Source organism: Morus notabilis, unplaced genomic scaffold, assembly GCF_000414095.1.
Source record: "Morus notabilis unplaced genomic scaffold, ASM41409v2 Scaffold137, whole genome shotgun sequence".
Lineage (NCBI taxonomy): Eukaryota > Viridiplantae > Streptophyta > Magnoliopsida > Rosales > Moraceae > Morus > Morus notabilis.
In genome coordinates, this window is record NW_010358172.1 from 645,533 (window position 1) to 663,334 (window position 17,802).

General features: G+C 32.3%; 3 protein-coding genes across 3 annotated transcripts in view; 2 read left to right on the forward strand and 1 right to left on the reverse strand.

Moving 5' to 3' along the window:
* LOC21407757 (DUF21 domain-containing protein At4g14240) overlaps nucleotides 1-3,671 on the reverse strand; it is a 4,734-nt gene extending 1,063 nt beyond the window's left edge. Inside the window, exons 1-10 of the mRNA XM_024161575.1 lie at nucleotides 3,357-3,671; nucleotides 3,124-3,200; nucleotides 2,377-2,460; nucleotides 2,177-2,290; nucleotides 1,723-1,806; nucleotides 1,422-1,493; nucleotides 1,085-1,152; nucleotides 812-899; nucleotides 604-677; nucleotides 155-527 (exon numbers count right to left, since the gene is read on the reverse strand). Coding sequence (XP_024017343.1) covers nucleotides 155-527; nucleotides 604-677; nucleotides 812-899; nucleotides 1,085-1,152; nucleotides 1,422-1,493; nucleotides 1,723-1,806; nucleotides 2,177-2,290; nucleotides 2,377-2,460; nucleotides 3,124-3,200; nucleotides 3,357-3,615 — 1,293 coding nt within the window. The 5' untranslated portion in view covers nucleotides 3,616-3,671. The remainder of the gene's footprint in view (nucleotides 1-154; nucleotides 528-603; nucleotides 678-811; nucleotides 900-1,084; nucleotides 1,153-1,421; nucleotides 1,494-1,722; nucleotides 1,807-2,176; nucleotides 2,291-2,376; nucleotides 2,461-3,123; nucleotides 3,201-3,356) is intronic.
* A 3,834-nt stretch (nucleotides 3,672-7,505) lies between these two features.
* Nucleotides 7,506-9,812, forward strand: LOC21407758 (protein WHAT'S THIS FACTOR 1 homolog). The gene is made up of 2 exons (XM_024161624.1): nucleotides 7,506-9,009; nucleotides 9,246-9,812. The coding sequence occupies exon 1, from the start codon at nucleotides 7,614-7,616 to the stop codon at nucleotides 8,805-8,807; it is 1,194 nt and encodes a 397-aa protein (XP_024017392.1). The 5' UTR covers nucleotides 7,506-7,613; the 3' UTR covers nucleotides 8,808-9,009; nucleotides 9,246-9,812.
* A 615-nt stretch (nucleotides 9,813-10,427) lies between these two features.
* On the forward strand, nucleotides 10,428-10,898 carry LOC21407759. The gene has a single exon (XM_010092074.1). It carries the CDS (start codon nucleotides 10,428-10,430, stop codon nucleotides 10,896-10,898), a length of 471 nt encoding a protein of 156 aa, XP_010090376.1.
* Nucleotides 10,899-17,802: the final 6,904 nt, after the last annotated feature.

Here is a 17,802-nt window from a genome sequence, read left to right on the forward strand (position 1 = left end):
TGAACAAGTAACACGTATATGCAAGGAAACAATGTGGGATTTATGCAAACACATAATATGAATACGAAAATAAAAAAGTTCTTAGTTAATTCAAGTTGGAAGACAGGGCAAAGTGGTAGAAGCATGTGGTGGTTGCTGTGGAAGGAGTGATTACTTGCAGAAGTTCTTCGAAAACATCCTCCAGGGTGATTATTCCGATAACTTCCCCATCTTCAATATCCTCTGAAGAATATGGGAAGCCATTGGTTGTGACACCATTTTGTTGAAGGGTTTGCATGTTTGTCAAAGGCCTCGAAGCTTTCTCAACATCAATGACAATACTTCCTGATTTGTCATCATGCTTTGTAAGCAAGGGGGTAGTTAACTGGGACTTTGCATTAGTGAATGTGTCTTCCTCGCACTTTTCTCCATCAAGGGCAGGCTGGGGGATCTTGCTCTTTCCTTTGATCTTCACTACTGCTGCCATATGACTGCTTCCTTTCTGAAACTCGTTCAGGATATCATACAAAGGCATATCTGCTGGGACCCTGGAATATCCAAGCGTGAGAATTTCATTCTTCGGAACAAGGAAAAATATGAGCAATAGGGGAGAAAAATGCACACCTAGGCATTCTCCGAATGGAAACAGCACTTACTGGAGTCTCTGTTTCTGCCCGCACTGTGAGAAGACTTTTCACCTGGACACCAGACAAAAAGAATCGTACATAATAGGTAACAAATTTTGCAATCAGCTGAAGAACAATAGTTGGCTTTAACTTATAAAGGAAAAAAAAAAAAAAAAATCTGAAAAAGTTTGTAGCTATGCACCTACCAGCAGAAGGCCAATAATGTTTTTCGGATTTCCAGAAAAGACAGGAACACGACTATGCCCTCTTGCAAGAATTTTTCCAATTGCTTCCCTGCATTGTAATTTATAAGACATTGTACATCCCATATTAATGAATCTCCCAGAGGATAGCAGAAAACAAGTGGAAAGGTATTTTCAGTCCTGAAGTGACCTCAGCAAGTGATGCTGTAAAAGACGCCATCCATACATATGAAAACAATGGATAAAAGTTGAATATTATTCTGAACTTCAACTCACCAGTCCAATTTGGAACTGACGTCTAGGGAAAATGTTGATTCAATAGGTGTCATAGCCTCCTCCGCAGTCTGCACACATCAAGAAGCTTGAGTAGTTCGACCATGTTATATAGAATAAAGACAATGTGACAAGTAAGTATGCCATAAAGCAGTCATGTCTTATGCTATGTGTAGAGTAAGTATTTCCTTTTATCAAAAGCAGATCTCCAGCTCAAAGACCATTTATGGTTTCTCTATGTAATGCCTACTTTCATCTTAGCAGGACATATTAGTGTACCACAGTTGCTGATGAAAATTCACAAAATACATATGCATATACATATACATAGGAATGCTACCTTTTCGGTTAAATCCAGAGCACCACTGATTATTGTTGTCTCGTCATGTGTGAGTTCACCACCTTTACCAGCCTAAAGCAACAGGATGAGCAAATTACAAAAAAATAACCAAGAGATAGTTCCCCAATCCAAATATATATATATATATATATATATATATATATATATACACTGCAGACTGATGGGGTGGCAGTATCTTTTCATGTTTATGGTTCTTGTTCAAAAAAGGTAGAACTATTATGAGTTCCAGGACAAGAAGAAGTAGTGGCACACGTACTGATTTCCAAATGAGAACGGTTACCTCTTGGCTATGGATGGAGACAAGGGCTTTCAACTGAGCTCGCCTGAATAAAACCTCATTATGTCCAAGTACAGCATCCAGAACCTAAAACCATTTTGACATCAAGATGTGCTTGATACATAATACATGAAGGAATCAACTTATGATAGGCAGTTTCCAGTGAAGTTTACTAGATCTTGATCTCATCTTTGATACGGATTACGACCAAGTTATTCCGTGTTTCTTACATTTTTTGTAGTCCAAATAAAACTATTTCTTTCTTAAAGAAAGAATTTGAACGGCTCACAACAAATGGAAGAGTTACGGACTACACTGGACTGCATTAGCTAATCTCATTAAGATAAGAACATGAAAAGATTATGGTATCTACCAGTAGTTGCCATCATATGCGATAAAAGGTGCTATACACTAAAGTTCCCTAAACAAAATATAAGATTCACTACTGAAATACTACCTTTCCAATAGGGTAAGAAATTGGATAACAGATGATCATCAGAATACGGACAAGCCACACAAAATTCGCACCAACTGCGAGCCCGTATCTTGAGCATATAGCTTGTGGAATTATCTGCCGCAATTCAATAGGGAATAAGTTAGTCTCTTTCAAGCCTAGAATTCTTAGACGTAGAGCATTCAAAGTTGGCCAAACACTACCTCTCCAAATGCTAGAACGAAGGTTACGGACAGCAAAACAGCAACAAATGGATGAAAGATTTTATCAAGATATATAGGAAGTGCCTGCAGAATCAAAAGTAAGAAGATGGAAAACTATAGTGCATTTTTATATGCTTCTTCTTCTGCAAGAGTAATAAGCTAATCAATTGAGTTGCCACAAGCAAAGGTATGTAAAGTTTTTCCAGTACTTCCAAAGAAAACCATGAATTATTTGTTTTAATCCTAGTGCTTCCCCCATTCAGTTTTTTCCCTTATTAAAATGCATTGATTGAAAGTTGAGACAACATAAAGGGTACTAACTAAAATCGTTTTGTTCTCCACTGGGTTTCACGTTAATGAATTTATAATATTCATAACCAAGAACAGTACATCTTTGCACATCCTTGCAATAAAAAAAGAAAACATTTTATTTCACTCACTATTCATCATTTGTTAGTACGCTTGTTACCAAACGATGCTTAAAGTTTATTTGTTGATTAAAACCATTGCACAAAGTACATCTTGTCTTCTTGTTTAAGAATAAATTCTATAAAATCCATTCCAGGCGGATTACAGCTTACCATGATTATGATTTAACAGCTATAAATTCCAAAATTGGAACTGAAGTCAAGATCTTTTATTTTTCTTTTTCTTTTTATCTTTAAATAGACAAAGCAAAATCACACTACGAAACCTATATAAAAGTAAATAAAGGAGAAGCGCTTCAAAGTTCAATCAATAATTTACCTCCATGGCACAAGCATTGCAAAGAAGCAAGGTAACCAAAAGCTGGTGCTGTTTTTGCACAACAGGTAAAATCGTAGCTGCACATATGGACAAAACCTCAATCAAAATGACCGCAAATTATTTATATGGAGCTTGATTACAATGCAAATTACCAATTTTATTCCATTAATTTGATCAAATCATCCGATTAATCCATTTGATAACGAGAAGAATTTCCATAGGAATTCACGGACCGGCTTGTTTTTTCTCGGTGGAGGTTCCACTACGCTGGAGAATCTCGAGCTCGACGAGATTGAGCGACATCAACCCTAGGGTTAGCCCCGACATAATCCCGGCGAAGAGGACGAGCAGGCACGATACGCCGGCGAAGACGAACCACCATGGCTGGCCGAACTCGATGTCCTCGGCCTCGAAAACCAGGTCGCTCGTCGAGACCGTCATGGTCCGAGCTAGGGTTAGGGCATTGAGCAATAACACCATCGAATTTCGCATTTAACTTTTTCTTCTTCTTCGTCTTCTTCTTTCTTCGGTAACAGTATACGCACAGAAGAAGCAGAGTTTCAGAGAGGAGAAAAAGAGAAGCAAAAGAGACTGTTTTCTTTTTTCTTTTTTCTTTTTTTTGGATAAGAAAGATTGTTTTGTCTACGTCGCATTTGACAGCTGAAACCATCGTGTCCGTTTATACGGTACTTGATTAATCAGTTCCAAAAATCCTACGGTCAAAGATTGTGGAAGTTCTGTTGTTGATTGTATGAGAATAATTTGATTTTGGGAAGCACACTATTTCCACTCTCTATCGTACTCATTTTTCTTTTTCTTTTTCAATAAATAATATATTGCATTCTCCCAAAATACGTGTCGCCCAATTTAAATACTTACATAGGTTCGTTCATTTTATTGATTTACGTTAAAAAATTTTCATAAATAATTATATTTAATTTTTTTACTTCAGTAAAAAATTCTCATATAAAATCACATTTTAACTTAAATGAATAAACTAAATGGACCCTTATTTGTTGTATTAATGGTGAGTCATTTTTGTCACTTTATTTAAATTGATAATTAGAGCAAGTTTTATTTGAATACATATTTATGAAGAAAAAGAAATGAAAGGAAAAGAGCCATATCTCTGTCCCATTTATTAAATAATATCTATTAGGTAAGAGGTGAGAGGTCTATATGTAGACGTTTGGTCTACGGATTTAGAATTATGATTTAAAATTATTCTTAATTTACGTGTATTTTTTAAAAAAAATATATTATAACAAGTCACGAACTATAATTTGAACTATGGCACGAATCTTCATACCAAACACATGTCAATTAAGTTTTCTTTAAATACTATCAAGGGAAAAAAAAGCAATACATATCTCTGGCCCATTAAATTTTAAAAAAAAATGGAGAATTACTTCATAATGTATGAGTCTGGACCTGTTAATGTAATTATTTAATTAAAAAAGTTATGAATCAAGAGTAAATAATATAAATCTTGACTCATGTACTTTTAAAATGTATTTGTCATGATTGCCTAATTTTTTTTAGAGCACCATTAAATTGAATAACACGTGTTAGGTAAGAAAACTTTCTTTAAATGCTATGAAGGAAAAAAAGGAAAGCAATTCATATCTCGGTCCCCTTAAATTGAATAATACGCATTAGGTAAGAAAATTAAATCTAATAGTAGTATAACGTGAAGCATGAGGGAAGTTGCTTAAGCAAAATTAGTTTATATTTCTCTAGATAGTTCAAATCTAATACTTAAATTTTTTTTTTTTTTTTATGGTTGAAGTCTGAAGACTTATTTATAGAGACGTTTGGTTGGAGAATTCAAACTATGTTATTCGAATCATTTTCAATTTATGTGAATTTTTTATAAGAAAAAATACTATAACAAATCACGAATCATGATTCGAATCAGGGAACGAATCCCTCTACCAAACATGGCAACGTACAAACAATGAATACCATTTTTTTCCCCTAAATTGGCATGAACGTACAAACACTAAATGCTAATTAAAGCCCAAACAAGAAATGCTTGGTGAGAAAAAAAGGCCCAAATTTTTGTTTCTTTCCGTTATGGTGGACACATGGGCCACGATATCCTGGCATGAACTTTTTTTTTTTTCCTCATTCGAATTATGTCCAGAACTGTTGATTAAGGACTGTTTAAATCATTGATTTGAGTTTTTAATTTAGAGTTTAGATGTAATTCTATTTGATAGTTTTTTATTATAGTAAAAAATTAAATGTGATTATTTTTTAGAGTTTTTTACTGTGATAAAACTCAAATTTTAAATTCGAATCGATGAAATAAACGGGATCTAAGAGGGGTAATCTATTTGTTCCCATCTCTCCCGCAAAAGGTATAAATTTCTTGATTTCATAATAGTTTAACATGTTTGCTTCAACAGTATTATCATAAAATTTTCAGAAATAGTAGAAAATATGCCAATATGAAAAGCTTAAGGAAGTATATAGGCCAACTTTTAATTACAGAAATTAATAGGCCATAATTTGTCAAGTTATGGTTCATAACCAAATAAGTTATGGATAAACTTGTCAAGTTATGGTTCATAGCCAGACAAGTTATGGACAAAAATTGTGATTTATGGACAATAACTTGTCAAGTTATGGTTCATAACCAAATAAATTATGGACGAAAATAGTAATTTAGTCTATTTATTAACTTATGTAAACTATTGGCCTATTAATTTTAATTCATCTTAAATCTTAGCCTATTTCCCTATTTCTCCCTAAATTTTTTTATGTACATTTCCCTTAATTGTAAACTTAGATGATTCTATTGTACCAAATTCTACAAACTTTGGAACTCATTTGGGGTGGAGGGGGATTGATATACGAAAATGATCAGCTTTTAAATATAAATATTTCATTAGATAAATATCACACCTATTAACTAAAATTAATTAGTAAACATGAATAAACATTATATTTACTGATTAAAAGGTTAATAAATATAAAAATATCATATTCATTGGTTATATTAATGAGAGATATCATACTTGAAACTTATTAACCAAGTACAGTGTTTTTTTTCATTAACAATAAAGTTCAATTATTTATTTATTTGTCATAACGATTATTACAATTTCTCAAAAAGAAAAAAAATATATAGATATGCTGCAAACAAATAAATTACAAGTAAAAAATTTATTTATTATATTACGCTGAACGTTTATTATTAATTAATTAAAAAATATGAAGAGTTAAATAAATTTTTCCTGAAAGTATATATGATAAATAACACATTTTAAAATATTTTATGATATATAACATATTTAAGGTAAATTATTCATTTTAAACTATACGATTTAGACTGAGCAAAAAGAAACTATACGATGTAGAAGTATTTTAACGAAGGGCATATCTAGTATAATTTCACAAAGAAAATAGAGTTAATAAATAAATGTCTATTGTGCAGGGATGAAATAAAAGAATACTATAAGTTGTGATTCGCACGCATATCTATAAAAATAACCTTTAATGATATTTTTGTCTTTTTGTCTTATTGAGTTATACAAATTCATAACTACCTATTATATAAATTCATAACTACTCACTTAGAAAAAAAAAAGTACATTCAGAATAATGTACTATTAATAACCACAAATTGAATATTCAAATTATTTAAATGAATAATAGATAGACTATAATTACACTCAATTATTTATTTAAAATGATATAAATCATACAAAATTATTATAAATCACGTACATTTCTCCTTAATAATTGGCCTTTTGTGTAAGGAAGAATGTAGTAAATAACATATTTATAAAACTAAATTAAATAAATAGTAAATTTTAAAATTATTTAAAGTAAATAGTAGTTTGTCGCGTAAATATTTCATTTACGATTAATAAAACAAATTTATACGTAAATTTTCATTTTACGATTGATAAAAAAAAATGTCATATAAATAAAGATATTTTACCACATAAATCTTTTTTACGTGTTGTAAATGAAATATTTAAAAGGATAAATTGTTATTTAGTTCAAATAACGTTATTTACTTAATTTAGTTTAAAAAATATGACGTTTATTACAATTTTCGTTTGTTTATAATTATTTAAGAATAAAAAAATATTATTTATTAATTTAAGTTTAAGTTTAGAAACTCAAGTTAAATAGAAAATTTAATCTCAAATTTTAACTACAAACTCAAATTTAAATTTAAATTTAAACTCAAATTTTATAAAAAAAAATATAAATTTAAATAAAATTGTAACTTACTTTAATTTTTTTTTTTTTTTTGAATTTGGGCGAATAAGCGCATGGAGAAAATAATCTCACGAGAGAACCCAAATATTTCAAATACGGGCCTCCAGAAAATGCGGCCCATAAACTTCGCCGCCGCTAAAACCCTGGTCCCTGAACACTGACAAACACTGTTCCTTCCTTCTTCCTCTCCTCCGCCGTTCTCCGAAACTCAAAAACTGTGCGGAACAAACTCCATAGCTCGTTCTTCAGGTATGCCTCTCAAAACACGAACTATTTCTTCGTCTTTGCACGATCTTACATCCATTTTCACTTCTCCACACCACAACCTTCAAACGAAACCGATTTCAAGCCTGAAAGTGGCCTGGCGAAAGGACCGGAAGCTAGACAAGGCCATAGAGAACGACAAACGGTACAAAATATGTGCCCGGGTCGTGAAAGAGGTCCTCAACGAACCGGGCCAAGTGATCCCACTTCGGTACTTAGAAAAACGGCGCGAGAGATTGCGCCTCAACATCAGGGTCAGAACCTTTCTTAACCAAAATCCTAGCTTGTTCGATGTTTACTATGATAGGATCAAACCCAAGTCCCAATCCGTTAAGTTTCTTCGCGTCAGCGATCGGCTTAAACAGTTTCTGGAGGAAGAGAGAAGGATAGTTAAGGATAATGAGCCTTTGATTGTATCGAAATTGTGTAAATTGTTGATGATGTCTAAGGATAAGGTGCTCAGTGCTGAGAAATTGGTTAATGTGAAGAGGGAATTTGGGTTCCCAAACGATTTTTTGGTCAATTTGGTGCCGAGATATTCGAAGTATTTTAGGTTAATTGGGTGCCCTGATGAAGGGAATGCGTTCTTGGAATTGGTTTCGTGGAATCCGGAGTTTGCGAAATCGGTGATTGAGAGAAGAGCAGAAGAGGAACCGAAGTTGACCGGAATCCAGGTCAGGCCTAATTTCCATTACAAGCTCCCAACCGGGTATTTTTTGAAGAAGGAAATGAGGGAATGGGTTAGGGATTGGTTGGAGCTTGATTACATTTCGCCGTATGAGGATGTCTCGCATTTGGATCAGGCGTCGCCGGAGATGGAGAAGAGAAGCGTCGGGGTCTTCCACGAGTTGTTGTCTTTGTCCCTGCTTAAGAGGGTTCCAGTTCCGCTTCTTGGCAAGTTCGGGGAGGAGTACCGATTTTCGAATGCTTTCTCGAATGTGTTCACGAGGCATTCAGGGATTTTCTACATTTCGTTGAAAGGCGGGATTAAGACGGCGGTGCTGAGGGAAGCTTACGAGGATGATCAGTTGGTGGACCGCGATCCGCTGCTCGAGATAAAGGATAAGTTTGGAGAGCTTTTGGCGGAAGGTTGGCGAGAGAGAGACGAGCAGTTGAAATTGCAGAGGGAGGAGACTGATGAAGACGACATGGAAATGGTGGCTGTAAGGAATGATGAGTAGAAGAAGATTTGCATCAACAAGAAGAAAAAATGTTGACCATGAAAGGGGAATTTCACGAATGAATATGATGTGAGATAAATGTGTTATTGACAATATGATAAATCTACATTGTGAGATGAAACATGCTAGTGACTGTTACTAGATTAAAGCTTCATGCTCTATAAGAAATTTTCAGAAGTTGATTGTTGAACTTGATTCATTGGTAAGTCTCTTTCCATTGTTCAATTTTTGCAGTGTTGTTGATCTTCTTGGGCATTATTTGGGAGTTGAAAGTAAAAACAAGTGGGTTTTTATATGACTTGTCTCCTTCATTGACATGCTTTTACCTCATCATCACAAATCTCATTACAGTGAACTGAATTACGCCCAAGGTCATACCTTTTAATTTAATGTTCTTAGGCTCATATTTGGACGCATTTCTGGTTGGATTTTTTATAGGTTCCGAATGTGAAACTATCGGTGATATTCAGAGAAGCATCATGGCCATGCTCTGGTTTGTTCGCTTACAAGAAGCCTGCGCTGTATTGGAGAACTTTGAATATCAGATACTCCTTTGAAGTTTGAATTCCTGACCATGTGTTGTTAGAATATGGCAGACTAAGGGATAGATTAAGGCCGAAGAGAGTTGGAAATACTATATCTAGAGCATAACAGCATCAGATTTACATATCGCTTTGAGACTCTTGAATTTACACTTCTTTAAACATGAGAGAGCATCAGATGGTTCACACTTCATACTTGATGACCATGTCCAAGAGGTCTCTTAGTTCTATAAAATTTGTAGACAGCAATGCATAATGTATTCTTTTTCGAAATTTAATGTATTCATTTCTTTTATTTTATTTTTTAGCCGATTGAGCTCGTGTTTAGTGATTGTGAGTTTATTTCAATGTGTTGAGTTCTGGGCTCAAGTTCCGGCGGATAAATTAACTGTGTGTTTGTAATGACTATGTCAGTGTGTTTCAGCATTGACGCTTGGCAAAATGCAGCTTCACAATTTTTAGTCAGGAAACTATGGAGTACAAAAACTCAGCTGGATAAGTTATTCACTGTCTAATATCAGCCTCGTCTTGATTGTCTGGTACTTGTAGAGGTGAAAGAGACCTCAAAATTTTGAGTTCATCAGTTAGAAACACGGGCAATTTTCACACTGATGGTGTCATTCATAGTTTGAAAATAATTAAAAAGGAAAAAAGAAATGTTGGTGAATTGGCCAATTTAACACCGTCCCTATGAAACAGCACAAGTCAATATTTTTTCCTCCTCCATGCAGAAATGTTGGTGTATTATTGTTTTCCGTTGCATTTAGTAGGGGCAAGTTTGATCAATCGAAGTTCAACCCCCACAATATTTTAAGATGAGAATCCACAAGTCACCTAACCAAGTCCATCACACAAGACGAATGAGAAAACTCAACCATTCAGAACCTGAAACTCACCCTCTTTGTAATTCCTTTTTCTTCATTTATTAATTTCAGTTCATGAATTATAGCTTTCTATATAAATTGAAACAAGCCTAATCTCCGAACACACTAAAAGCCTATTCCTCTTCTCCACACCTTTGCATGCATTATTTTTAGCAAGTGATATATCACACACAAGCAACAAAACACTCGATCACATGGAGAGAGCCGAACGCAGTCTTACGTCAACATTCCTCTCATTTTTCCTCCTCTTCCTCTTCCTCCTCCTCGTGCCGAAGAGCGAGGGGATCCTCAACGGGCCGGCATCAGGGGTAACTCCCCGACCGGTCTGCGCGTCCCAATACGCGCTGGCGAACTACGCCTGCTCACTGATACCCTACAGCCCGTTACCGCCCCCGGCGCCCTCCACGCCCTCCTTGGATGCGCACCACCACCGCGGGAGGCGTGGGCACGGGCACGGGCATCACCGCCACCATCACCGCCACCAGGGCACGCAGGAGGAGGACGACTGCTGCCGGTGGCTGTATGAGATAGACACCGACTGCGTTTGCGAAATGTTGGTCCACTTGCCGGACTTCCTCTCTAGGCCTGTCCATGAGTACTCCCTCATTGTCGGCGATACCTGCAATGTCACTTACAGCTGCGGAGGAAGGGTCATACGGAAATAAGAATTACAAAGATTATCAATTATCAATTATCATTATTATTATTATGTCATGGTTAGTTAATAAGCGTAGGATTTAATATGTGTGTGTTACTTTTATTATGTGTGTTTGCTCTGTCTGTTTGTGTGTCTGGTTTTGGGGAATTTGATCATGGATTATATGGTTATGTCAGCGCCTGATATCTATTCTTGATTGTAATGTTCCGAGTCTAGTTTACCAGCTGTACAAGTTTAACTTTCTTGATGTAGTTCTAATAATTTTGAGCTTACCAAATAAAACCGGGTTTGTTGCAGCGACAAATTCTCATGTTCAATTCCACTTTCAGATTAAACCATCCATCTGTTTGCTACGAAAACAAGACCCCAAAGAGGGTTTTGGGAGCAATTTTTCAGTATGTCACAGAATTTGCAAAAACGAAACGGGAAACAAAAAAGAGTTGCACTTCTAGAAAGATTTGACCTTTAATTGTCATTTTTTTGTTAAATAATATTGCTTTCTCTGTTTGACTAAAGAGAGTATTTGAATAAGAGTCCTAACAATTCATCGTGGTTGTGGGACTACATGAGAGACTGTTCACAAAGAAAACTTTTTAAATACTAATTATATTTGAGTGGTTCTATTCACACACCTTTTTTTTTTACTCTTCACATCTTCAATTTAAACACACATCCCACATAATTTTAAAATGGTTGAATTTACTTTATACACACTCTTATTATTTCAAAATTACCCTAAACTATTTGTATAGGATTATTAATTATTAATCATTTCATTCTTTTCACACCCATTATTTTATTTTAATATTATCATTTCTATATTTCTCTTTTTTTTTGTTGAAGCTTTAGACATAACGCCTTTTTTGTACCAGAAGAAAATTTATTACAATAATTTTTTAAAAAACATAAAAGACACTCAAAAATACAAAATAGAAAGCAATATACAATTCGATAAATAAAAAATACAATAACAAATTTATTATATTATTGATGTATGATTAAGAATACAAAATGGAAAAAGAATGAAAAATAAATAAACGAGTATAATAAGCATAAAAAGGAATAAAATGAGAAAGAAAATCAATTCTACTTTATGAGAAACGAAAAGTAAAATAAAACAAAATGATTTGTCCTTTCAAAAATGAACTAATTAGAAAAACAAAATTAACACAAAATGAAAGGAAAGAAAAGGCAAAAGAATAATCACCGTATAACAAATAGCCAAGAAAATTTAACATAGTTATTGAATGGCAAAAATTAAAGTTTTATCATACATTTCAAAATAACAATTGTTCATAATTTGAGAATATGACATGTGGGGTGTGTGAAGGGAAAAAAAATAAAATATCATTATTTTTATAATAAAATTTAATTGTGTTATTAAGTCTATTGTAATCATTTTTTTTGTCATTTTACATTTGAGAATTTTTTAATAAAAAATTATAATTAAAAAGGAGTGTGAAGAGTAAATAGCAGTGTGTGAATAGAATTACTCATTATATTTTGAGAATGAAAAGATAATCTATTGGAGGGATAAAAAATTAACACAATAAAGAGAATATTTTACATGCATGCCATCGTAGGATTATTATTTGCTTCCAAGGACTAATGTTATCCTAAGTGAATGTTATGACTATTTTCTTTTTTTTTTTTCTTTTTCTTTTAGGGGGAAAAAAAGATGTTATGACTATTTATTCCGTAAGAAAATCCCCAAATCAAAATATGACATTTGTTACCTTGTTGTACAATCCGACAATTGATAAAAGGGGGGAAGAAAAAAGCAAAAAAAAAAAAAAAAAGCAAAATTGAAAACGAAAGACTGTGACTATTTTTTAAAATGATTGTGACTAATTGGCATGTACATAGATATATTCCTATATATACGTGTTTATACTTCTTATCATATATCTTTGGAAATATGTATCGTAACTTTTCGGAAAGAATAATACGGATAGATATCAAGTTGGTAAGTTCGCGTCAACTCCTTTCCACCTTCTCATTTCCCCCAACACCTTATTCTTCGCATTTTATATCATAACGATTATAGAATTAAATAAATATAAATAAATACTCATTAAAATGTATAAATTTATATTTATATTTTTTATTTTGAATTAATATCACGTTTAGTTAAATAATTATATTAATTAAATGAGTATTAATTAAAAATAAATAATAAAAATTTATGTCTATACATTCTGGGAATAAGTTGAGCAATTTATTAAAAAAAGCATTCTTTGTGTAATGGATACATCCTTTTTTTCAAGGATACTACAACCATTTTTCATTCTCTTTATTTTACAAAATATTTTTCTTTATTATGAAAACAAAATATACCTTAATTTTTATATTTTTCTTTTGTTTGCATATGAATTATAAAGTACAAAAAAACATACCTTGATTTCCTTACCAAGAAAATAAAAAAATAAACTAAAAAGAGAAGGCAAAAGATATATGATTTTAGGCGCGTTTGGAACTCGTTTCAAAATAATTTTATTTTTTGTATGGAAATAAAAATGAAAACGTTTCCAATCTCAGACAGTAATCATTTTTTAAAATGCGTTTGGTAGTTTTATCAATAGATTATTTTCAGTGTAAAAAAAAACTCATTAATGTCTCTTTCTCTCTCTACTCGAGAGAGGAGAAGATAAAAATAAAAAATGAAAACGTTTCCAATCTCAGACAGTAATCATTTTTTAAAATGCGTTTGGTAGTTTTATCAATAGATTATTTTCAGTGTAAAAAAAAACTCATTAATGTCTCTTTCTCTCTCTACTCGAGAGAGGAGAAGATAAAAATAAAAAATGAAAACGTTTCCAATCTCAGACAGTAATCATTTTTTAAAATGCGTTTGGTAGTTTTATCAATAGATTATTTTCAGTGTAAAAAAAAACTCATTAATGTCTCTTTCTCTCTCTACTCGAGAGAGGAGAAGATAAAAATAAAAAATGAAAACGTTTCCAATCTCAGACAGTAATCATTTTTTAAAATGCGTTTGGTAGTTTTATCAATAGATTATTTTCAGTGTAAAAAAAAACTCATTAATGTCTCTTTCTCTCTCTACTCGAGAGAGGAGAAGATAAAAATAAAAAATGAAAAATGACTAAATGCCTGTTCACTTTGCGGATTCGAGTTTTTAATTTGAGCTGAGATGTGACATTTTCTGAGAACTTTTTACTGTAACAAAAAAAGTTAGATGTGATATTTTATGAGAGCTTTTTACTGTAAAAACTTAAAATTGAAAACTCGAATCGGTGAAATGAACGAGGTATAAAAGTCATTTTTCATTTCTTTCTCATTTTATACTAAACTAAAAAATCGTTTTCATTTCATTTTTTGTCTTTATTGCGCCAAACGCTGTTTTGAAAACGTTTTCATTTTTTATTTCTCAAAAAACGTAAAAAATAAAAATTAGATCAATTCAAAACACGACCTTTATTTCTGCTTAAATGACAAATGAATTTATTTTTTTGCCCTTTATTTGTTTGTGGACCATAAGCATATAATCTTTTAATAATCTTTTAGGATGTAGGGAATATTGGATTGGATATCATATTTTTTGCGACTTATTCCGCGCACTCTCTCTTGGTTTCCCCTTTTTCCTTTTCTTTTTCGGCAAGAAACGACAAAAAGCACAACTGCGCACTCGTGGGCTGTTAAAAATCCCCTAAGCCACTTATGGATAGCTGGGCCCGTGTTCCACAAAATAATTGCATGGGTCCTACTTACGGAAGTCCTGAACTCCGTACGACGAAAACCCGCACGCTTGCTTGAGTTTATTTTTATTTTATTTTTTTAATTTTGAGGAAAATCAAATATCACTCCGAACATCATGTTACAAGACACACGACGCAAATAGTCACCTGGTCTTATTAGTAAACTCAAATAAAACGTTCAACAAGAAATAATAGGTATAGACTATAGAGCTCTACAAATAGAAGAGTTCAAAAAAAAAAAAAAAAAAAAACTAATAAAATTTAATCGCGCACTCAATTTTTTAAGACTCGTTTAGCAAATGTATTTAAATTCATGATTCTGATTTTTCTATAGTGTTTTTTTATCATAAATAAATAATTCAAAAAAATTTCACTAATAGCTCTCTCACAAAATTCCTGCTAATGAATCAGAATCATTGATTTAAACGCATAAACTAAATAGGTCCTAAAAAATTATGTACAATCGATTAAAAATCTAATTAACCGGTATCAAGAAATTTATGGCATCAAGGCCGCCACACACACACACAAAAACCATAAACAAATTATACGAGCAAAAAAAATAGCCGAACACTAAAAAAAAATACAAAACACAAATTAATTAGGGTAATAGTTTTTGTAAACAAAGGATTAAAAAATTATACAAACTAGAATATTAAAACATCAAAAAGAGCAGGACCTTTCAACACCAGTGAAAAAACCGGCGAAAAAAAAATAGTGTGGTTAGCTTGAGCTTTGAGTGCGGATTTTTGATCTTCTAGCTTTTGGATAAAGTAAATATACTTTCAAACACTTCAATTTGAAGAAAAAAAAAAAAATCCTTCTTAATAGTTTATTAACCTTAAATTTAATTAATTTTTTTGAAAAAATAAATAAATATACAAAATTGATCATTTACTAAAAATTATTTTATCATGAGTGTAAATACTCATTTTACAACTAATTATTTCCTAATTTTTGTTCTTTTTTTCTCTCTCTCTCTCTCCTTCCTCCGAATAAGGATTTTGTATGGAAATTTTCTAATTGGATCATAGTGAATAACATGGACCAGGGGAATGGGCATTTAACCTTTTTGCTGTACCAAAGTTGCATACATCTCATCTCTCTCTATCAAGTGTGATGCGTATCTCCTTTTATTTTGCTCCTCTATTTATTTAATTATTCCTCTTTTATGGGGAAAAAGAAAAATAGACCATAAGATCAGCTCCACAATTGCACTTGCTCAAAGCAGACAAGACAATAGAGAAGAGAACCATTTACAAATAATAATAATAATAAATTAATTAAATTAAGCTAATCCCACTTAACTAAAGCTACCCACCTAAGAGCTAGCTCGTGAGAAACTCCATGGTGGACCGAGGAATCCACTAAATAAGCACTGTTTATTTCATCGATTCGAGTTTTCAGTTATAAGTTTTTACAGTAAAAAGCTATCAAAAAATGTCACATCTAACTTTTTCTACTACAGTGAAAAGCTCTCAGAAAATGTCACATCTCAACTCGAATTGAAAACTCGAATCCGCGAAGTGAACGAGGCTTATTCAAAGAATCCCAAAAGTAAATTCACGTTGGAGTTTCAGCAGCTGCTAGCTAATTATTATATTCAGTTGGTGATTTTATTTTATTTTGTTTTATTGAATTTGCTTTCACCATGATGCAAATGATTACTAGCTATATGTTGTCTATGAACTAAATCATTAACGAGTGTCATTTGGTGGTTTTCTTTGTTTTTTTTTTTTTCCTTCTTCCTGAAATTCGAGTTTTTGTATTTCAACTGCAATTTGGTTTACATCTTATTATGACAAATGAAAGTCTTTTAACATAATTTCTCGTGTTAAAAGAAGAGAAGCTTCCTATTTTATCAGTAATTGTACGTTTATGATTCTTAGATCATCTTAAAATGAAAAATTAACAGAATCCGATACACATTTTAATTTAATTTAGTTTTCTAATTAGACTGTATTTGAAGATGGATTGCGGTGGGTCCCTGTGCATGAATGTGTGCACGCTGAGTACACACGGTAAAATTTATGCTATTCGTAAATTTTGTATTTTATTTGTTTTCTGGTAATGTTTATGATGTATATCTTCTTTCACCTTTCAAGTAAAATATACGAATCAGTTTGGTTATAGAATCAAAAAAGACTTTAGCTGTCATTCTATAAGTGACATCCAATATCAAGTCTGTTGACAATGACAAATTGATTCTAGAGACATATCTTCCTCAAAAAATTGAATCCACTTCCTTGTTTTTGCTCTACTTATTTTCTTTTTTATATGTGGATCCAATGCTTGATACGTCCATCTATTTGATTGGATGATTTAAGATATTTAAATTGACCCAACTTTTGAACAATACAGTTAGTTATCAATTAACAATATTTAGTAGTTGTCAAAACAGTAGTAGTATCAATGATAGAAAACATTTAGGACCCGTTTAGTTCGCTAATTCGAGTTGAGATGTGATTTTATGTGAGAGTTTTTTACTGTAGCAAAAAAGTTAGATGTGACTGTTTCTAAGAGCTTTTTACTGTAATAAAACTCAAATTTTAAATTCGAATCGACGAAATGAACGGGGCCTTAGTTATTGCAAGCATTTATGTACTTGTTGCAAACATTAGTGGTCTAATAGTTGTTGACTATTTTTACTTTTCAAATTGTTATTGCATTTCGCTGCTTGTATTGTTGAGAACTTGAGTTATGTATGTGAGAAAAATATACTGTAATAAAAAAATTAATTTTAAATTTTTTATAAAAGAAAACACTGTAAAAATAGAATTTAAATTGTGACTTGAGTTATAAAAAGAATAACCCTAACATTATCGGCCTTGTCTTTTGTACTTCAATAAATTTTCTCATGCACCTTAAACTTGTCAAGTGATTACAATTTAACCCAAACTAACAACATTATTTAGAATGGTGACGAAAGATTCGTGTGCGCCTTACTTTTTGGCACTTTATCATTTAAACTTTTTGTGATTTGGAAAATTGCCTACTATTTTTTTTTAGTTTCGGCGGATAAATTCCCATATCCCGTCACCAATTTGAATGGTAACATCATTTTGAGGTCGCATTGTTATGAGTTGAGTAATTTAAAATGTTATTTGTCAAAATTCAAAAATTTTAAAAATAATTTATTAAATTACATTAAGTTCCGGGAAAGTCCAATATCCCATTAATAATATACGTATATAT